Source organism: Cibotium barometz, chromosome 3 (genome assembly GCF_041138505.1).
Source record: "Cibotium barometz isolate CiBa-2024 chromosome 3, ASM4113850v1, whole genome shotgun sequence".
Classification (NCBI taxonomy): Eukaryota; Viridiplantae; Streptophyta; class Polypodiopsida; order Cyatheales; family Cibotiaceae; genus Cibotium; species Cibotium barometz.
The window spans coordinates 61,119,002-61,137,410 of record NC_141048.1 but is presented as its reverse complement, the minus strand read 5'-3'; the positions used below and the strand labels follow the sequence as shown (position 1 = coordinate 61,137,410).

The 18,409-nt window shown below is 44.1% G+C and overlaps 1 protein-coding gene and 1 pseudogene across 2 annotated transcripts; both read left to right on the top strand.

Annotated features, from left to right (window-relative positions):
* The first annotated feature begins 2,503 nt into the window (after positions 1-2,503).
* Positions 2,504-9,244, top strand: LOC147640347 (uncharacterized; annotated as a pseudogene). The gene is made up of 3 exons (XR_015270026.1): positions 2,504-2,558; positions 2,867-4,165; positions 8,634-9,244. The product of XR_015270026.1 is annotated as an uncharacterized LOC147640347 (transcript).
* Positions 9,245-16,614: 7,370 nt separating this feature from the next.
* LOC147640346 (uncharacterized) lies at positions 16,615-18,146 on the top strand. The gene is made up of 4 exons (XM_086823607.1): positions 16,615-16,833; positions 17,169-17,385; positions 17,586-17,719; positions 17,859-18,146. The coding sequence occupies exons 1-3, from the start codon at positions 16,777-16,779 to the stop codon at positions 17,717-17,719; spliced, it is 408 nt and encodes a 135-aa protein (XP_086679733.1). The 5' UTR covers positions 16,615-16,776; the 3' UTR covers positions 17,859-18,146.
* The last annotated feature ends 263 nt before the right edge of the window (positions 18,147-18,409 follow it).

Below are 18,409 nucleotides of genomic sequence, written 5' to 3'. Positions count from 1 at the left end.
ATTTCATCCCTATCAGGATGCCGAGTGGGTGTGATGCCACCTGCTTTTTTTTTGTATATTGCAAAAAAAGAGTGGGTTTGAGTAGGACATCACACCCATCCGGCGGCATCCAATGGAGGTGAAACTTTGCAAATGGATCCACGGGGCACTCTCCCCCCACTCGTAAAGTTTCATCCCCATCAGATGGATGTAACGGTGTGTTGCCATCTGCTCTTTTTTGCATATGACCCAAGGGGTTCGGTATGCAAACAAGAGTGGGTTCGAGCACCCATCTGATGGGGGTGAAACTTTTTAAATGGGTCTATGGGATTGTTTTCCCCCCCACTTGTAAAGTTTCATGCCCCCTATAAAGTTTCATTCCCACGGGACACCAGATGGGTGTGACGGTATGTTGCCACCCGCTCTTTTTTGCATATGGCCCAAGGGGTCTCGTCTGTAAAAAAAAAAGAGCGAGTTTAGGTAGGATATCACACCTATCTGGCATCGCGTCTAATGGGTGTGAAACTTTTCAAGTAGGTCCATGGGGTTGCTCTCCCTCCACTCACAAAGTTTTATCCCCATCAGATGTCGGATGGGTGTGATAGTGTGTTGCCACCCCTTCCTTTGTGTATATGGCCCAAAAGGGTCCTGTATGCAAAAAAAAAAAGAGCGAGCTTGGGTAGGACATCACACCCATCCAATGTTCGATGTTGGTGAAACGGTCCATGGGGCTACTCTCCCCCCACTTGTAAAGTTTCATCCCCATGGGCCTAATGGGTATGACATTGTGTTGCCACCCGCTCTTTGTTGCATATGGCCCAAGGATTCTCATATGCAAAAAAGAGCGGGTTTGGGTAGGACATCACACCTACTGATGGAGGCAAAACTTTGCAAGTGGGTCCATGGGGCGCTGTTCCCCCACTCAAAGTTTCATGTCCATTAGACGTCTGATGGGTGTGACAGTGTGTTGCCACTAGCTTTTTTTTGCACATGGCCCAAGGGGTTTGGTATGCACAAAAGAGTGGGTTCGGGTAGGACATTACACCTATCCAGCATCAGATGGGGTGAAACTTTGAAAGTGGGTCGATGGGACTGCTTTCCCCCCACTTGTAAAGTTTCATCCCCATTGAATGGGAGTGCGACGGTGTGTTGCCACCCGCTCCTTTTTCCATATGGCCTAAGGAGTCCCTTATGCAAAAAAAGAGCGGTTTTAGATAGGACATCGCACCCATCCAGCGTCCAATGGATGTGAAACTTTACAAGTGGGTCCATGAGGTTGCTTTCCCCCACTTTGCAAAGTTTCGTCTCCACTGGATACCGGATGGGCATTCCCATCAGATACCGGATGGGTGTGATAGTGTGTTGCCACCCCCTCCTTTGTGCATGTGGCCCAAGAAATCTCGTGTAAAAAAATTTGTCCAGCCTATACTACCTTTCGAGCCATTTCAAAAATGGGGTATGGATTTCATAGGTCCTATCAAGTCGTATCCGCCCCACTTGCAAAGTTTTATCTCCATCGGATGTGACGGTGTGTTGCCACCCGCTCTTTTTAGATATGGCCCAAGGAGTCCCGTATGAAAAAAAAGAGCAAGTTTGGGTAGGATATCACACCTATTCGGTGTCCGATTGGGGGTGAAACTTTGCAAGTGTGTCCATGGGATTGCTCTCCCCCCACTTGCAAAGTTTCATTTCCATCGAACGCCAGATGCCGGATGGATGTGAATGTGTCGCCACGTGATATGCCCTAAGGGGTTCTGTATGCAAAAAAGAGTAGGTTTGGGTAGGATATCACACCCATCCGATGTTGGGGGGTGAAAATTTGCAAGTGGGTCCATGGTGCTTCTCTCCCCCCCACTTGTAAAGTTTCATCCCTATCGGATGTGGGATGGGTGTGATGGTGTGTTGCCATTTGCTCTTATGGCCTAAAGGGTCCCGTATGCAAAAAAAGAGCGGGTTTAGGTAGGATGCCACACCCATCTACGTCCAATGGGGGTGAAACTTTGCAACTGGGTCCATGGGGCTTCTCTTCCCCCACTCGCAAAGTTTCATCCCCATCGGAGTGACGGTGTGTTGCCACCTGCTCTTTTTTGCATATGGCCCAAGGGGTCCCGTATGCAAAAAAGAGCGGGTTTGGGTACGACTTCACACCTATCCGATGTCTGATGGGGTATCAGACGCCAGATGGGTGTGAGGGTGTGTTGTCACATCTGAGCAAGAGAGTGTCCTGATAGCTCTACCGAAGATGTCTCCACATGGAAATATATCGACATGAAACACACCATTCCTAGTGAAACACAACATCCTATCATGGAAGACACAAGAACATACAAATAGAAAGCTTACACAATGAATCATAAATATGAACAAATGGTCAAGGATGAGCTGGACAAATAGTCAAGGATGAGCTTGATCGACTCATGGATGGGGGTTTCATCCATGAGATTGGGCATTTTTTATAGCGATCGAGCATTACATTGGAACTAAGCTTGTGTTTTGCAAGTTCTATGTGACCCTTGTAGTCATTATGAAGGAAAGTATCCTCCTCGGAAGAGAATGGATTGCTGCCATTATGAAGGAAAGTATCCTCCTCGGAAGAGAATGGATTGCTGCCATTGTACAATTAGTTGTTGGTGAAAGAGGGCGGCAACCCTCGAGCTCCCTTTCGGAGCTTTGAGGACACCCCAAACCACTCAACATCTCGATCCTCATCATCAAAACAAGCCACATCTTCGCCAGAGGTAACTTTTTACCCCAAATTAACTCCATTTCAACTGAACTTTGCTGAGCATGGGAAATCATAACTGCCCGGACAGTCCGACGGACGCTTGTGAAAGGCCCCTATGATATAGAACTACTACAAGCAACAGGGAGAGCGGGTGATGAGGAGCCTCGGCATTTTCTACTCTCTTCTTGTGCAACACGAAGCCTCTCAATATACCGGCTCTTCCCCACCAGCGCTTACCCAACGCCATCGCCACCATCACCATATCGTGCTCTTTCAACCCTCTCAGCAGCAGCAGCAGCAGCAGCAACTGCGGATTTGACAGCCACAGCAGCTATGACGGCAATGGCAGCTATGGCAGAGACTCTACAACAGACTCGCCCTTCAGAAGCACAACAGTTTCTGTGTTCTGGGACCTTGACAACAAGCCCCCCAAATCATCACCATATCATGCAGCTCTGTACCTCCGCCATGCTGCTTCACAGTTCGGCTCTGTGGTGGACATGGTGGCCTATGCAAACCGCCATGCCTTTATTCATGTCCCTGAATGGGTCCGCGAGGAAAGGCAAGACCGAAAGAAGTTGGATCTCCTTGAACAGAGAGGGGTTGTGAAGCCGGAGCAACCCTATGCATGCCGCCTCTGCGGCCACAAATGCAAAACAAATATCCATCTAAAGAAGCACTTCAAACAGCTTCATGAGAGAGAACAGCATAAGAGAATGTCCAGGCTTAACTCTCTTAAAGGCAAGAAAAGAACTAAGCATAGAGATTCCATTCAGCCCAAAACTAACAGGTACAAAGAAGCTGCACGGCCCATTTTGGTCCCAAAATCTGGTTATGGCCTTGAAACCGACTTGCGCCGAGCTGGCATTTATGTCAGAACTGTGCAGCATAAGCCCCAGGCTGCTGACATTGCATTGAAGAAGCAGATGGCAGACTCCATGAACAGGGGCATCAAATGCATCTGCCTTGTATCCGATGATACAGATTTTGCAGAGATGCTCACAGATGCCAGGGCTCAGAACCTCAGGACTATAGTCTTTGGAGAGTCCAAGTCTCTAAAAAGGTTTGCAGATTTCTGGTTTCCTTGGGATGATATCTCTCAAGGTGTACCAAGGCGTGACTTTGACGAGGCTGTTAGCACATGGACGCAACAACACAATTCAATTAGACAGAAAAACCATGAATCATTGGCAGGATCCAAAGCTTCTTCATTTGCATATAAATTAAATAGTGGTCTTTCGGGTGATTTAGAAGTGCAACACCGGATCTTTGTGGGTGGCAGTCCTGTAATCAAGGCTAGCTTTTCGGCTTTCTCAGAGGAGGAAACAGGCATATAGAGCAGGAGGAAGACATTTATGGATCGTCTTCAGATGATGATGGAGAATGGTTTCATGAAGATGCAGATGATGACTTTGATGATGGTTGGGAGGATGATGGTGATGGAGGGTATGTAGACGCCAGGTGATTTGGATTGACACCTCACTGTTGTACATCTGCTTTTTTCGATACTCTTAGAATTTTAGTTGCAAGGAGAATGAAGAAGAATACAAGATTGCTTTACCGTTGGAGTAACGTAACATTTGTATTTATGAAAGAAAGAAGTTTGAAAATTAAGAGTACTTTGTGCGGTTAGAAAGTGGGGAAAATAGATGGTCATGTGGCTTTGGGTGGGGAAAAGGTGTCATGCCTTGTATACAACATTTTTTGCAATGAAATTTCATCTCTTTATGCCCCCTCCCCCCAAAACCATCTACAACCATAAAGGTGTGGGATTCTGTCTTTTATGTTCACTAGTCATTGAGGATTCACAAGCTCTCCATTATTCAAGGTTAGCAATGTGTAACCTTGCTATGTGTGTCAAATGCACAAGCCTGCATGGAATGCCATGGAGGCTTCTACCAGGCAGACACCACAAATCCTTGTTCTTTGTATAGATGAGATAGCCATCATGTGTAAGATTGTTTTGATGCAATAGACTTCATCCAGGTTGACCATGGACTTTATCACCCCTTGATGTGAATCACTTCACCATCTCCTTTGACTTTTTATATCTCCTTGTCTCTTAGTTAGTGAGGTTTTTGTGGTCTGTTGCAGCACATGACATGATGCCCACCCTCTTGGAGATTTCAAAGATTCCACATTTGATGTCACTAGTTAGGCTATGAGCACTCGTCACTGTGTTCCTCATTTGCCTTTCCCCTATGACGCTACTACACCATCCTCGGTCTTCTTCTTCTATGCCTTTTGTAGTCGGAGTCAATATTTTGGTGATGGAGGGACTGGGATGGCAAGAAAGATGTGTGCATGAGGAGAGTGATCAAGAAGTCTGCCAAACAGTAAGGTTTGGGTAATTGCGGAGCTTACGGACATCCATGCAAAAGCAAGAGTGAAAGTGAAGGCATGTGGCATGGCAGCCCACAAACTGAGCTGTCTAGAGTTCCCTTTCGTCTACTTCAGGGCAGACTCTCATTCACTGTGCATTTCAACCATGTTGCTGTGGCTTTTGCCACTCCTTCTAGGTTACTATCTTGGGCTTATCACTCCACTGTCTTATCGTACTTCTTTCCTACCACGCCTCCATTGCTTTCTCGATATTTGCTTCTCATCTTACTTCCCTTGTTCCTCCGCTACCTAGACACAGACTTCGCCTCGAGTTTCCCATTACGCCCCTGTGGAGTCACCCTGGCCTCCACCCTTCCACATATGCTGTTCAGCACATGACACTTCGCTTCTCCTACTGTTTCACCTAAGTGCTCTTTCTGCTCCACCCCTGCCACTTTCTCCTTCTGCCTCCCTAGTTTTCTCACTCCACCATATGCTGTGCCTCTTTCATATCAATGCTCCAGTGTTTTATCTATAATTATCTTTATTCCAGCCCCACTTCTTCAGGCATCGAGGGACAACGTGGTGGACAACTTGATCAACATCTATTGATGATCCACTTCCCTCTTCCAGCTATGGAGCTACCCATTCTTCCCTTTGCTCATCGCTCATGACACTTTTTACTCACTTCTTTGCGAGATCTTCCCGTTGGCTAGTGATACCTTTCCTTGTATCTACATTCCATTTTTGCCTTCCACAATTTCTTCACCTTTTTTCACTTCTTGCTGTTTCTCTTGACACTCCTTCGGCCTTTAACTAATGCCTCACGTTTCTCACAAGTTACATACTATTGTGCACTATCTCCACTATTCCATTTCTTAATCTGGTTGTCTTACCATAGATTTCCTTCAGGTAAATTATTTTCTTGTATTAGTCTTCTGCAATCAAACACCATTCATGCAGAGTAGTAGTTAGCTGGAGCTTGTTGAGACTTTAGATGTTAAGACCTTGCAGGTTAATATATCCTTGCTATGGAAGAGGCCACTAGTTCACGTGTGACTGACTCACTAGCTTCATGTATGTTTGATGTCCACTGCATGGAATTAGCGTCTTTCTGACTAATTCTAATTTTGTTTTCTATGCACATTGAGCTACAATATGTAAGGTTGGATTTTTAGCCGTGAGTGGTCTTTTATGGCATTGAGACTTCTGGATTGTGATGGTGAGGGTGCTTCTCTTTGAGCAACTTTGGCAGTCCATGATAGTGAGATGTTCACTCCGCAGCACAAGTGAAGGAGCAAATTCCGTGTCACTATCTCATACCTTGTGACACATCATGGCACATCGAGAAGTGGTTGTGGTTCTTCTTTCATCTTGACTTGTGGCTTGTCTCATTGATTGTTCACCGGATTCAGATCAGCTTGGACTTGGCTAAACAATGTTTTGGCTCTTTTTTGCGTGGGCAACTTATTTTGGTGTTTTTTAAACATGTCAAGTAGTCCTTAAGTTTCATCTTGGTTTACTGTCTGGTACTTTTTTTCCTTGGTGTTGTCCTGTATTTGAGGATAGGCATATACCCAGGTTTTCTAGGTTTTACTGTTTTGCTCCGGTGTTTGAGGACGTGGGTTATTTTAACTATATGTTCTGGTGAGGCGCTTTCATACATAATCTTTCATTTGTTCCCTTATTTGTTTGAAAGTGTAGCGATTTCATGATGTTGCAAGTGGTCAGAGGTTACTCTTTTGTTCAATAGCTTCCATCATGGGCCTTGTGGATTGAGAATCTTCTTCCTTTTCTTGCATGAAGGAGGTGGTTAGTTCTTCAACAGGGCCCTACCTTATGCTTCACCTTTGTTATCGTCTCCTGTGCCTCTCCTTTGGCATCCCACCCTTGAGAGAAGGGCCTTAGGCAAGAGGCAACCTGTTGCCAGAAAAGTAAGGTCAACCTGAGGCACACTAGCATGAAATCACCACTCTATTGATGTCTAAATAATCCAGTAATTTAATGTATTGGTTTTTTAAAATCAGTTCCCTTGGTATATGTGACATTGGTATTAGAACAAGTTTTGACATCAGATTTTCATGTGAATCATGTGGAAAGAAATTTTTGTGTTTTTTTTTGCCATTTCTCCATGCTAGAGATGGAGCAACAGGTGGTCCATGTAACTTTGTTGTGAAAGCAGACCTGAACTCAGATTCAAATTGCTATACCTTACTTGTTCGAAGGTGTAGCAATTTCATGATTGTTATACGAGTGGTAGAGGTTACTCTTTTGTTCAATAGGTTTGGGACACCTGGATTGAGGCTCTTCTTCCTCTTCTCGCATGGAGGAGATGGTTGCTTCTTCTTCAGCAGCCTACTCTACACCTCACCCTCTCGTGTGGCGTCCCACCCTTCTACATTGGGATTAGTGCCTTAGCCCGAAAGGCTCATGACAGAACCTGTTTCCAGAAAAGTAATGTTAACCTGAGGCACACTATCATGAAATCTATTGCTGTCTAAATAATCCAGTACTGTAAACTGTATTACTTCTTTTAGGAGAAGTGCCTTAGCCCAAAAGGCCCATGATAGACCCTGTTGCCATTGTCTAAATAATCCAGTACTGGAATTTATTACTTATTTGAAATAGGTTTCCTTGGAATACCTGAGATTGGTATCAGAGAAAGGTTTTGACACAAATTTTCATGTGAGACCTTTCTTCTCATGCAGGAAGAAATTTTAATGTTTTTTTTTTGGCCATTCCTCCATGCTTGAGATGCAGCACCAGGCAGTCCATGTAACTTTGTTGTGAAAGCAGATCAAAGCAGACCCGGAACTTAGATTGGAGTAAGTTGCTACGTAGAGGCAAGTCAAGCAACAACCAATGAGAAGCGAGATTGGGCAGGCCAACTTGCTATTTTTGAGCTGCAAGTTTACCTTAAATTGTCTTGAGAAGAGAGGCTTCACAAAGAGGTCAAAGAAAAATCTCAGCATGAGGAAGCTGAAGCAGATTCTTGCAGTGACAAGAACAAGGCTTTAGGTTGGCAGATGAGACTCAGGCCAGGTTGAACAGTTTGGGCAAAGCAAGTGTTCTGTTTTCTGTCTACAAACAAGCCCTTTCAGAGTCATCCTGGAAGGTGGCTTTCAGCAGTGTCTCAAGAAAAGCCTTTCTAGTCAAGCTGTTTGCATGGGCGAACCATTCTAGTTGTACCTCAACATGGTGATGACGGAGGAGAATAGATACTATGGTTCTCTTGTTTGGTAATGCCATGACTTATATGTATCAGTTTGAGCAGGATCATGTAGATGGCAGGTTCCTTGCCTAGAATTTACTGGTCCCACCAAAGTAGTTGCCATGTGTACCTATGATAGCCGCAAATCATTCGTGAACTTGCTGTTTTGTGTGCTGCAACTATCAGAGAGCCTTGCGGATGCTATTAATTTAACATGAAGAGGATCAAATGTGGAAACACTTAGATGGTGGACATTGGCGTTTGATCCTGATGGCCAAGACCCCCCCCCCTCTCCCTCATTTTCTCTTTTGCAGTATTTGCTTAAATGATATGAGAATGAAGTAAGGTCATTATGTGGGATGAATACTGCTGACTGTGCTCTTCGTGCATGGACAGATCAGGAACTTGAGAAACTGGCTGCACCTCCTTCAATGTCATGTGCATGCACATGGACATGCTCATCCCAGGGCTAATCTCAGAAAGGCAGCAGAAAAAGAGAAGATTTAGGGCATGAGCAGGGCACTGGAAGGACAGGATCCCCAGGGAGCAGGGCTTGGTCAGCCAGGTGTGAGTAGCATTCTGGGCTGGTCAGCAGCATTTATGGATTTCATGTCCATAGATGCTGGCCGACAGCAGTCGGCCAGCAGGAGTTGGTGTCTACATGCATATAAGGCTCAGCCAAGAGTTCTTTCTGTCATCCGACATCTTCATGGTGATAGGTCACAATAAATCATAGAGTAGGCTTGTAGCTACCTTTTTGGGCATGCCTAGGGATGCCAAGAACATGTATCTTTTTGTATCATATGAATATACCGAAAATACAGCTATCTCTCTCTTCTCTCCATCTCTTCCTTGCATTTTGCATCTGTGTTCCTATGAAAGGTGTTTAGGGCTGAAAGAAGACAAAGCTTCCGCGACACATATGACATTGGTATCAGAGCTTCAGGTTCAGCAATGCTAAACACTGATGGTGTCCTAGATGAAGGTGCACAGTCCAAGGAGAGTAAGTCAAGCCCCTCCCACCCCCCCCCCCCCCCCCCCCCCCCCCCCCCCGAAGCTGGTTGGTGTCAGGCAAACCCAAGGTGAGTGTTTCATGAGAGTTGGTAGCCATTTGGGCTGTTCGATAGGCTTTTATGGAGTACTCCAAGGGTTGGAGCCAAGAATGCTTGGGACTGATTTTCAAGAAGAAGGATTCATGTTTGTGTTCAGGGACAGGATTCATGTTTGTGTTCAAGGACAGGGCAAGAAGGCAAGGGAACAAATGCACAGATCTTCATCAGATTTGGAGTGGAATTGGAGACATGGCAAGATTTTCAGTGAAAAAGTTGGCAGAAGGGAAGGATGACAAGTTTCGGAGTCGATGTGGACACAAAGGGATGATGACAATCATCCAGGGTCAGAAGTTGGCATCCTGTCATCAAGTTTAGTCATGTGCATGCACATGGACATGCTCATACCAAGGCTAATCTCTAAAAGGTAGCAAAAAAAGAGAAGATTTAGGGCATGAGCAGGGCAATGGAAGGACAGGATCCCCGGGGATCAGGACTTGGTCGGCCAGGTGTGAGTAGCATTATGGACTGGTCAGCAGCATTTATGGATTTGATGTCCATAGATGTTGGCCGATCTCCACACGCTTATATAAGGCTCAGCCAAGAGTTCTTTTTGTCATCTAACATCTTCATGGTGTTGTTAGAAGTCATCTCCTGTCTAGATTTGTACACCAGGGCCTTTGTTGTGGGTGTGCCCGCCCTTATGAGGTGTTTTCCCATTTTTCCCACTCTCCGTATTTTTCCCCTATTTTTTCCCATTTTTCTGAGGCTTGGGAGGGCTGCCAGATGATGCCGGGAGCACCCCAGTGCTGGCCGAATGGATCTTCATCAGTCGTGGGCTTCAGGGCTGCTGGCCGACTGCCTTTTACCAGTCGTGGGCATCAGATAGCTGGCCGACTGCATTTATGCAGTCGTGGACCTCTTTCTTCAGTCGTGGACACTTTTAGTGCTGGCCGACTGCCCTTCCAGGGAGGTATATATAGGTCCTCAGCCCCCATGCCTTATTTGTATCATATCTCGGGATCTTCTTGTGTATATAGAGCAGAGTTACACGCCTACATCTGTCTCTCTCTTGTGCTGTTTTTCTGCCTGCGTTTTTGCTCGTGTGTTCCCAGATTTGGTCGTCATCTCCGCTGCATATTCTGACATGGTATCAGAGCCCTAGGCTCTAGATAGGTCTTGGGATTTGTGTGAGCAAGAGGGGGCTGTTTTGTGGCTGATTGGTGGACTGTTTTGGACTGTTCGGGACGAGGAGAAGCAAGAGGAAGGCGGGCTGATTTGCTGGACAGCCACTGCAGGTATCAGTTCTTCTTTGTTCCCACCGACCCACCCTTTTCAGAGTACATCCCCGCAATGGCAGATCTGTTTGAGATGGCCGAGAGACATGTGAAGATCCCGACACTCCCCACGTTCCCGGTGGACCGTCAGTTGGACGGGAGCAACTACGGCATATGGAAGGTGATGATGGAATCTGTTTTGGAGTCTTACGACCTCGCCAATTTCGTTGTTGTTGGTGTTCCACGGCCGGAAGTAGAGGAAGGGGAGTTACCGTCAACCCGAAAGGACCGGGAGGCCCAGACGCAGATGTGGGATCGCGTCAACGCCAGGGTCCGTTCGTTTATTTTCCTCAACTGCACACCGCAGGTAATCAATCATGTAAAGCACATGACGCTCCGCAACGGATACTCGGGAGTGGATTCTCGATAGTGGTGCTTCCAGGCACATGACTCCTTCCCGTTCCGGTTTACAGGATCTCTGCAGGTGTTCTGGTCAGATTCTTATTGGGGATATGTCCACTATCCCAGTTCACAGTGAGGGCAGGATGGAGATAGTTCCCGATGGCAGAGGGGGGAAGCATTTCTCCCAGGTGTTGTATGTTCCGGCACTTGGTTTTCATCTGTTGTCAGTGCATCAGGTTTGCAAGACTGGCGTACGGGTGGAGTTTGATGAGCATTTTGTTGCTCTCCGGGACAAAGCAACAGGCCAAGTGGTTTGGGAAGGTGGAGTGGAGAATGGAATAGAACCTCCAGTAGATGAGGATGTTCTTTCCACGGGGACCTTTCGGAAAGCCAGGCAGGTGACAGGTGCTTACTTGCAGAAGGAGGTGGTTTCTCCAGGCTTTGTGGTTCCGGATTCAGAGGGGGTTGTTGACAGGTTTCATCAGGTTTCCAGGACTTGTTTGTGCACCGTAACAGGTGTTGATCCTTGTGAGCTGTGTGATGTCTCTGAGACTCAGAAGCTGTATGGTTCATTGATCTGGTTGATGGACACCAGATTGGACGGGAGCTTCTTGATGAGGCGGTTGAGCTCATGGTTGTAGATGTCTCTTTGTGAGGCAGGATCGCGTTTCCTGTGGTTTCTGCGGCATGCGAAGGATCATGGACTCTTGTACACAGGAGGGGGATTGTTGGATGGAGTCCGACTCCACGGTTGGAGTGACTCGGTTTGGGGAGGAGATCCGGACACGAGGGGATCTACTTTAGGCCCAGGAGCAGTTTTCCGGAGCAGGAGGAGGTTGCATTGCAGATTTGGGCTTCCACTGGAGGAACCCATGGTCATCCCGAGGCACTTTGTTCGTGAACAGATCGTTGCTGATGACATCTTGCTGGAGTTCTGTTCAACGGAGGACAGTATGGTGGACCTCTTCACGAAGTCACACAGCCAGGAGCTGAGAGGGGGTGTTAGAAGTCATCTCCTGTCTAGATTTGTACACCAGGGCCTTTGTTGTGGGTGTGCCCGCCCTTATGAGGTGTTTTCCCATTTTCCCCACTCTCCGTATTTTTCCCCTATTTTTTTCCATTTTTCTGAGGCTTGGGAGGGCTGCCAGATGATGCCGGGAGCACCCCAGTGCTGGCCGAATGGATCTTCATCAGTCGTGGGCTTCAGGGCTGCTGGCCGACTGCCTTTTACCAGTCGTGGGCATCAGATAGCTGGCCGACTGCATTTATGCAGTCGTGGACCTCTTTCTTCAGTCGTGGACACTTTTAGTGCTGGCCGACTGCCCTTCCAGGGAGGTATATATAGGTCCTCAGCCCCCATGCCTTATTTGTATCATATCTCGGGATCTTCTTGTGTATATAGAGCAGAGTTACACGCCTACATCTGTCTCTCTCTTGTGCTGTTTTTCTGCCTGCGTTTTTGCTCGTGTTCCTAGATTTGGTCGTCATCTCCGCTGCATATTCTGACAGGTGTTAGGTCACAAAAGATCATAGAGTAGGCTTGTAGCCTACCTTTTTGGGCGCGTGTAGGGCTGCCAAGAACATGTACCTTTTTGTACCATATGAATATACTGAAAATACGGCTATCTGTCTCTCTTCTCCATCTCTTCTTTGCGTTTTGCATCTATGTGTTCCTATGAAAGGTGTTTAGCACAGAGCTTTCGTGACATATGTGACATTCAACTCTAACATCACTTTACTAAATTTGCAGGCCTCCTAAAGGGTGGTTCATATGTGCGCACCTACATCCTTGTGCAAATTTCAATCCCATTTGTCAGTCAATGACCATGTCTCTTTATCATTAGGGTCCACAGTGGCCTCCTCTTTCTAACCTAATCTACCCTCTCCTTGGCTTGAGTAGTTGAAAGAGTTACTTCATCTCGTGAACATCTTGTGCAAAGCAAGCACATACAAAGAAGACACATGGATATGTTGGCGATGGCTCACCTCCAAATTGTAGCTCTTGCAGAGCACCCCTAACCCATGAGGCTAGGCCAACATGGGGACTATGCCCTACATCGAAACCAGTACCATTGCCTCCAAGTTGTCCAGTTACAGCTAAAGTCTAAGCCTCCCTTGGGTCTTGATCCCCATTTTAGGAATGGTCACTTATGAGCCCTCAACTCACCTATATAGGCTTGAGGATTGAATAATAGAAAAGCTCACTTTAATCTTTCACACTGTCCCACACTCATTAAGTGTTCACAAATCACTTATGACCTATACGTCCCCTCACTAGGGTTGCCCTTGACATAAACCTACCCTCAAGTGTACTTGCCGGTTGTTGCGACTCATCTTTAAGCTAGTTTTTTTTGTCATCCAATGGTGAAATTTAGGAATTGTACTCAATAGTCTTCCAAAAGTTGTTATTAGTAGTTCGAGCTTACCACGCAAACATCTTAGGAGTACTTTTTGGGACCGTATTGTCTCCTTTCACTTAATTGGCATCTCAAGAATACTCTCATTCCTAAGGACTCTCTCGTGGTAGTCAAGGATGACTTTAGTTCAAGGGAAAAGTGTTGTGACAAAATTACTCAGACAAATGCAACAAGCCACTTTGTCTTTAAGTGCTCATCCTTATTGATGTGGCATTGTTGGCAACCACACAAATATTGCCCTACAAACATTTGCATCTTTGGCTAATAGAAGTCACTCCTAACAAAGTCCAATATCCTTTGGACATTTGGGTGTTTAATGCAAGGGCTATTATGACATTCAAGAAGTACTTTCTTTCTCATGTTCTGAATATCTAGGATGCAAAACCTTTGCTCTTTGGAAAGAGTAATTCATTTCAAATAGAGTATTGGCATGTCTCCTTCACATTCAAAAGTGAGTTATCCAACACTTTTCGGGCTACCACTTGGACCTGAAGCTAAATTTCTTCAAGAATCCAATCATCTTTACAGAGAGGCCTTGGAGGAAATGTCAAGACTAGATCTTTATGAAACACATCTAGTTCACAAAGCATATTAGGCTTAAAGTATATTAGGTAGTGTATTAGTATTACTCCTATTTCAAAGTCACAGTCTTGCATCTCGATCTTTAAGTTGCACGCATTACATAAATACTAAAGTGTTATATACACATATCATAAACACGTAGTGTTGCCACATCTTTAGACTACATAATAAAGCTCCTTCTCATGCATTGGGTTAGCTTTTGACTCATAGAAGCTACATGTCAATGCTCTTGATACATGCTCTACTTCCATGGCATAGTTGGTAGCATCCATTTCAACCACAAATGGTTTACTTGGATCAACTATGTGCAACATAGGGGCCATGGTCATTTCTCTTGGAACATGGTTGCTCCTATGGCATAGTGCATGCATATATTTTAACCACAAATGGTTTATGTGAATCCACCATGTGCAACATAGGGGTTATCACGGGAGCACTAACAACGGAAGACTTAAACACATGATTAATGCTAAGCAAACTATATTAATGCTAATCCAGATGACCTAGCAAGCATATATATATATATATATATATATATATAGAGAGAGAGAGAGAGAGAGAGAGAGAGAGAGAGAGAGAGAGAGAGAGAGAGAGATGCCATTGTAAAAGATACTTATATACGAACACAATGGTTCTTGGATTTGAACTTAGATCCTACTCATGCATGCCTATCTACTTATGTACACAAAAGACGCCTTGCTATCTCAGAGGATTCTTCTTTTGGTCATGCTGACTAGGATGTGTCCTCTTTTTGCCTTCTTGCAATAGTTCCCATTCTTGCTACCTCGGGTTACCTTACAAGATCCACACTATAAACGTTGATAAAGGTACCCTTTTGTGCCATGACTGCATCCTCCGCCCCATGGAATTTGGAGATATCCACCTCCTTGGGAATCTGCTTGCTATTGAGATCTTGCTGTACCAACTACATCTTGAGTAATGATACCCACCCAATTTGGAATTGTCTTCGAGGAGCTCCTCCTTTCCCTTGGAAGCTCTCCCTAACTAGGGACAAGACTTTCCATTTTGGGCTAGTCTTCAACCCTAGGCATTTCCATCCTCACCGATTCTGTCATCTAAGAAATCATCATGTTTGCTATCATCTTAGAGGTATTGGGTAAGTGACTTCCCCAGTGGACTTGGGGATTCTTTGTATTTTTCTCCTTCCAGATATTATACTCCCCCTCAATACTTTGCAACTTACTTGCAAAGCTTTCTACTGTGGTGCAATACATGTTAGTAAGCAAGGGCTTATTTCTACCTAGGCTTGTAGCAACATTCCTTCTAAGAATCTTACTAGATACAAGGACATCGTCAAGAAAGACTACAAATAACTTAACAAGATAAGGATGATATCGATCCCATAAACTTGAAGGTTGCAATGGGCATCAAAGCCATTTTAGCCTTCAGGTAAAGGCTACCACTAAAAAGAAGCTTGCAAATAAAGGCCATAAAAGCAAATTTTCCTTAATAGTAGGCTTCAAATGAAGGCCAAAACAACACCTAGGACAACACCTAGGCCTTCAATTTTGAAAATTTTGAAGTCTAGGGTAGGGTTGCATATTTCAAGCCTGTTGATCATTCATCGTATGTAGGAAAGGAGCTAGGGCATTGGTGAGACCAAAAGGCAGCATCAAAAACTCATAATGTCCATACCTTGTACGGGAATGCGTTTGGAATCATCCTCTTGTCCATAAGGTAGTTGCAATACTTTAGGTATGGTGCATTTGATACGCGTCCCAAATGAGTATGCAAAGTATGCATTAGGGCCAAGATCATATGAAGGTGCAGTGGTGCACCCTATGGAAGATGCAATTGATTTTGGAGTTCCTTGGCATATTCAGTTTTTTAAAAATCCCATTTGTCAAATGGCGCCATTAGCCTCAGATATTAGCCTCAGATAACATTAGTGCTTGATGATAACCTTATAACAAATGGAGTCCTTGCCTTGCTAACATTATGATAACCTTATGACAAATGACGCCCTTAGCCTTAGCTAACATTAGTGCTTGATAATCTTAGCTTTCGATGATTAATTGAAAGAATTTTTTTCCACTTATTGTGGCCTCTATTTATTACTACAAGAAGTATAAGTGTGAGTAGGGCGTCGAGAAGAAGCCATTAAAGCTTGAAGAGCAGAAGAAAAATAGCGAAAATAGTGTTTGAGAGAAATGGCGGGTATTGTAATGTGAGAGGAATTCAAATTGCCAAAAAGGGATAGTTAATGCACCCTGCTTTTTTGGACCTCACGCAAAAAGAGATTTATTCCACCCTTGAAACAAACTACTTCACCTCGTTTTAAGTGTATTTTGGCTGAATCAGTATTTTTGTGCACGTGGCAACTTGTTATTTGTCAGTTCCTTAATCAAAAAATTAAGAAAGAGCCTTTTTTAAAAGACTTTTTGGCCCTAATGTCAGTGGCACACATGCACAATGACACACCAAACCTCTCTACTCCCTCCCAAACCTACACCAAACCTCTCTACTCCCTCCCAAACCTCAGGAATGTGAAACCTCTCCTTAATATATTATAGAGAAGAATACCAAGGATCAAAGTGACTTAGGGGCGAGTAATCAAATTAATGCAAGATATAAAGGTGGGTAAATAAAACGGAATGCAACCGCTTTTACAAAAGAAGACATTGTCGACTGAAGCGCATCCTCTTCTTCTCAAGCAAGCCAGGTTTTGTCCTATTGCTGCCATAAAATTTTCTTAACGTTAAAGAGAGCGATGAGCCTTTCGTTTTTAAGCATAATCAGGGAAATTAAAATTTAAGCATTTTTTTCCCTTTCGAAGAGAGAGTGATTAGCTATGGCAAATGATGATGATGATGAAGAAGGAGAGGAAGAGGAAGAAGAACATGTTATGGTGCGTCTCATATGCCTTCACGTTTAATTTGCTGTATCTAATAATACACCATGTAGAAGCATATGCATGCATGCATGTGGGAAGCTTATGCATGCTTGAATGTGGGAGTTAAAAGCATATGCATGTAGAAGCATATGCATGCATGAAGGTGGGAGTTAAAAGCAAATGCATGCGTGAATGTGAGAGTTAAAAGCATGCACACATGTATGTGAGAAACACTCGAGTTATTATGCTCCCACTAAGTTCTGTGATGGTTTTCAAGACATGGAGACTTATGTGATGCCTGTATATATGAGGGATGCATGCTCTAACTTGGTTACATGTTGACTTTGAAGACATGGAGTGGAGAACTAGTTGAGTACATTCCACATGGTCAAGGTGTTGCAAATTACTCAAATGGAGACTCTTATGAAGGTTCATATGACATGGGAAAGAAACAAGGACATGGTCTGTACAAATTTGCCAATGGTGCTAATTATGAGGGAGGATATGTTGACAATTTGAAGGAAGGGCAAGGGGTTATGACATACCTGGATAAAAGCTCATATGATGGTATGCCTTCATATAAGTGATGTTGGGACTTTAACATGGCTTGAATCTTGTTGTGTTGGTAAAAATCTCTGAAGCTTTTGGATGCCTACATTTTCACATTCAAGGAAAAACCTTAAAAGCCTGTGTTTTTCATCTCAAATCTATGTTCAAAACTTCAACAAGGAAGAAAACAATCGAATTATGCCATCATATGTCAATAGGGTCTTGGAAGAGTGGGAAAAAGGATGGATTTGGAACCTACACCTATCCAAATGGTGACATATATAAAGGTGAATGGCTTGAGGACAAAAGACATGGAATGGGGACATACTATTTCAAAGAAAGTATGAGCTAGGTATGTTGAAAACACAAAATCTATGCAAATGAAGGTAGTTGTTACTTTACTTCAAAAAAATAGTATGTAATGTGCTTACAGATGTGTATATGAAGTACTAAACATTGTAAATAAACACAAACATGGAATTGTGGAATAGTTTTGTGGGACTTGGACACTTGGAAATTTTGATAATGGAGAATGGATCCTTCGAGATGGAAACATGTATGAAGGAAGTTTCATACTAAACAAGCCACAAGGGGTGGGCAAATACAAATTCTTCCAGCTGAACAATGTACTCCATGGAGCATATGAGAACCAAAAGTGGTCATATGAACAATTTGTATCAATGCCTTAATTTTTCATATGATGTAATAATCTTTAAAAAATACATTCATATGTTGATGATATTTAGTGTAGAATTTCAAAATATTCAAATATCATGGGATTGAAGCTTACAAATATATTATAGATAAAATTAATAATTGGTGTTTCATAAGACAAGCTTAGAAGTGATCTACATACTGGTTTTAGTTTGTTGATTATGATAGCTACATTCTTTTAGCAAGTTTGTATGTTCAAACTTTTTAAACAAGTGATGCATGCGCGCGCGCGCGCGCACACACACACACACACACATGCACACATGCGCGTACACATTGATACATTCATGTGTGTGCACGTGCACACACATGCACGTGTGTGAGATTA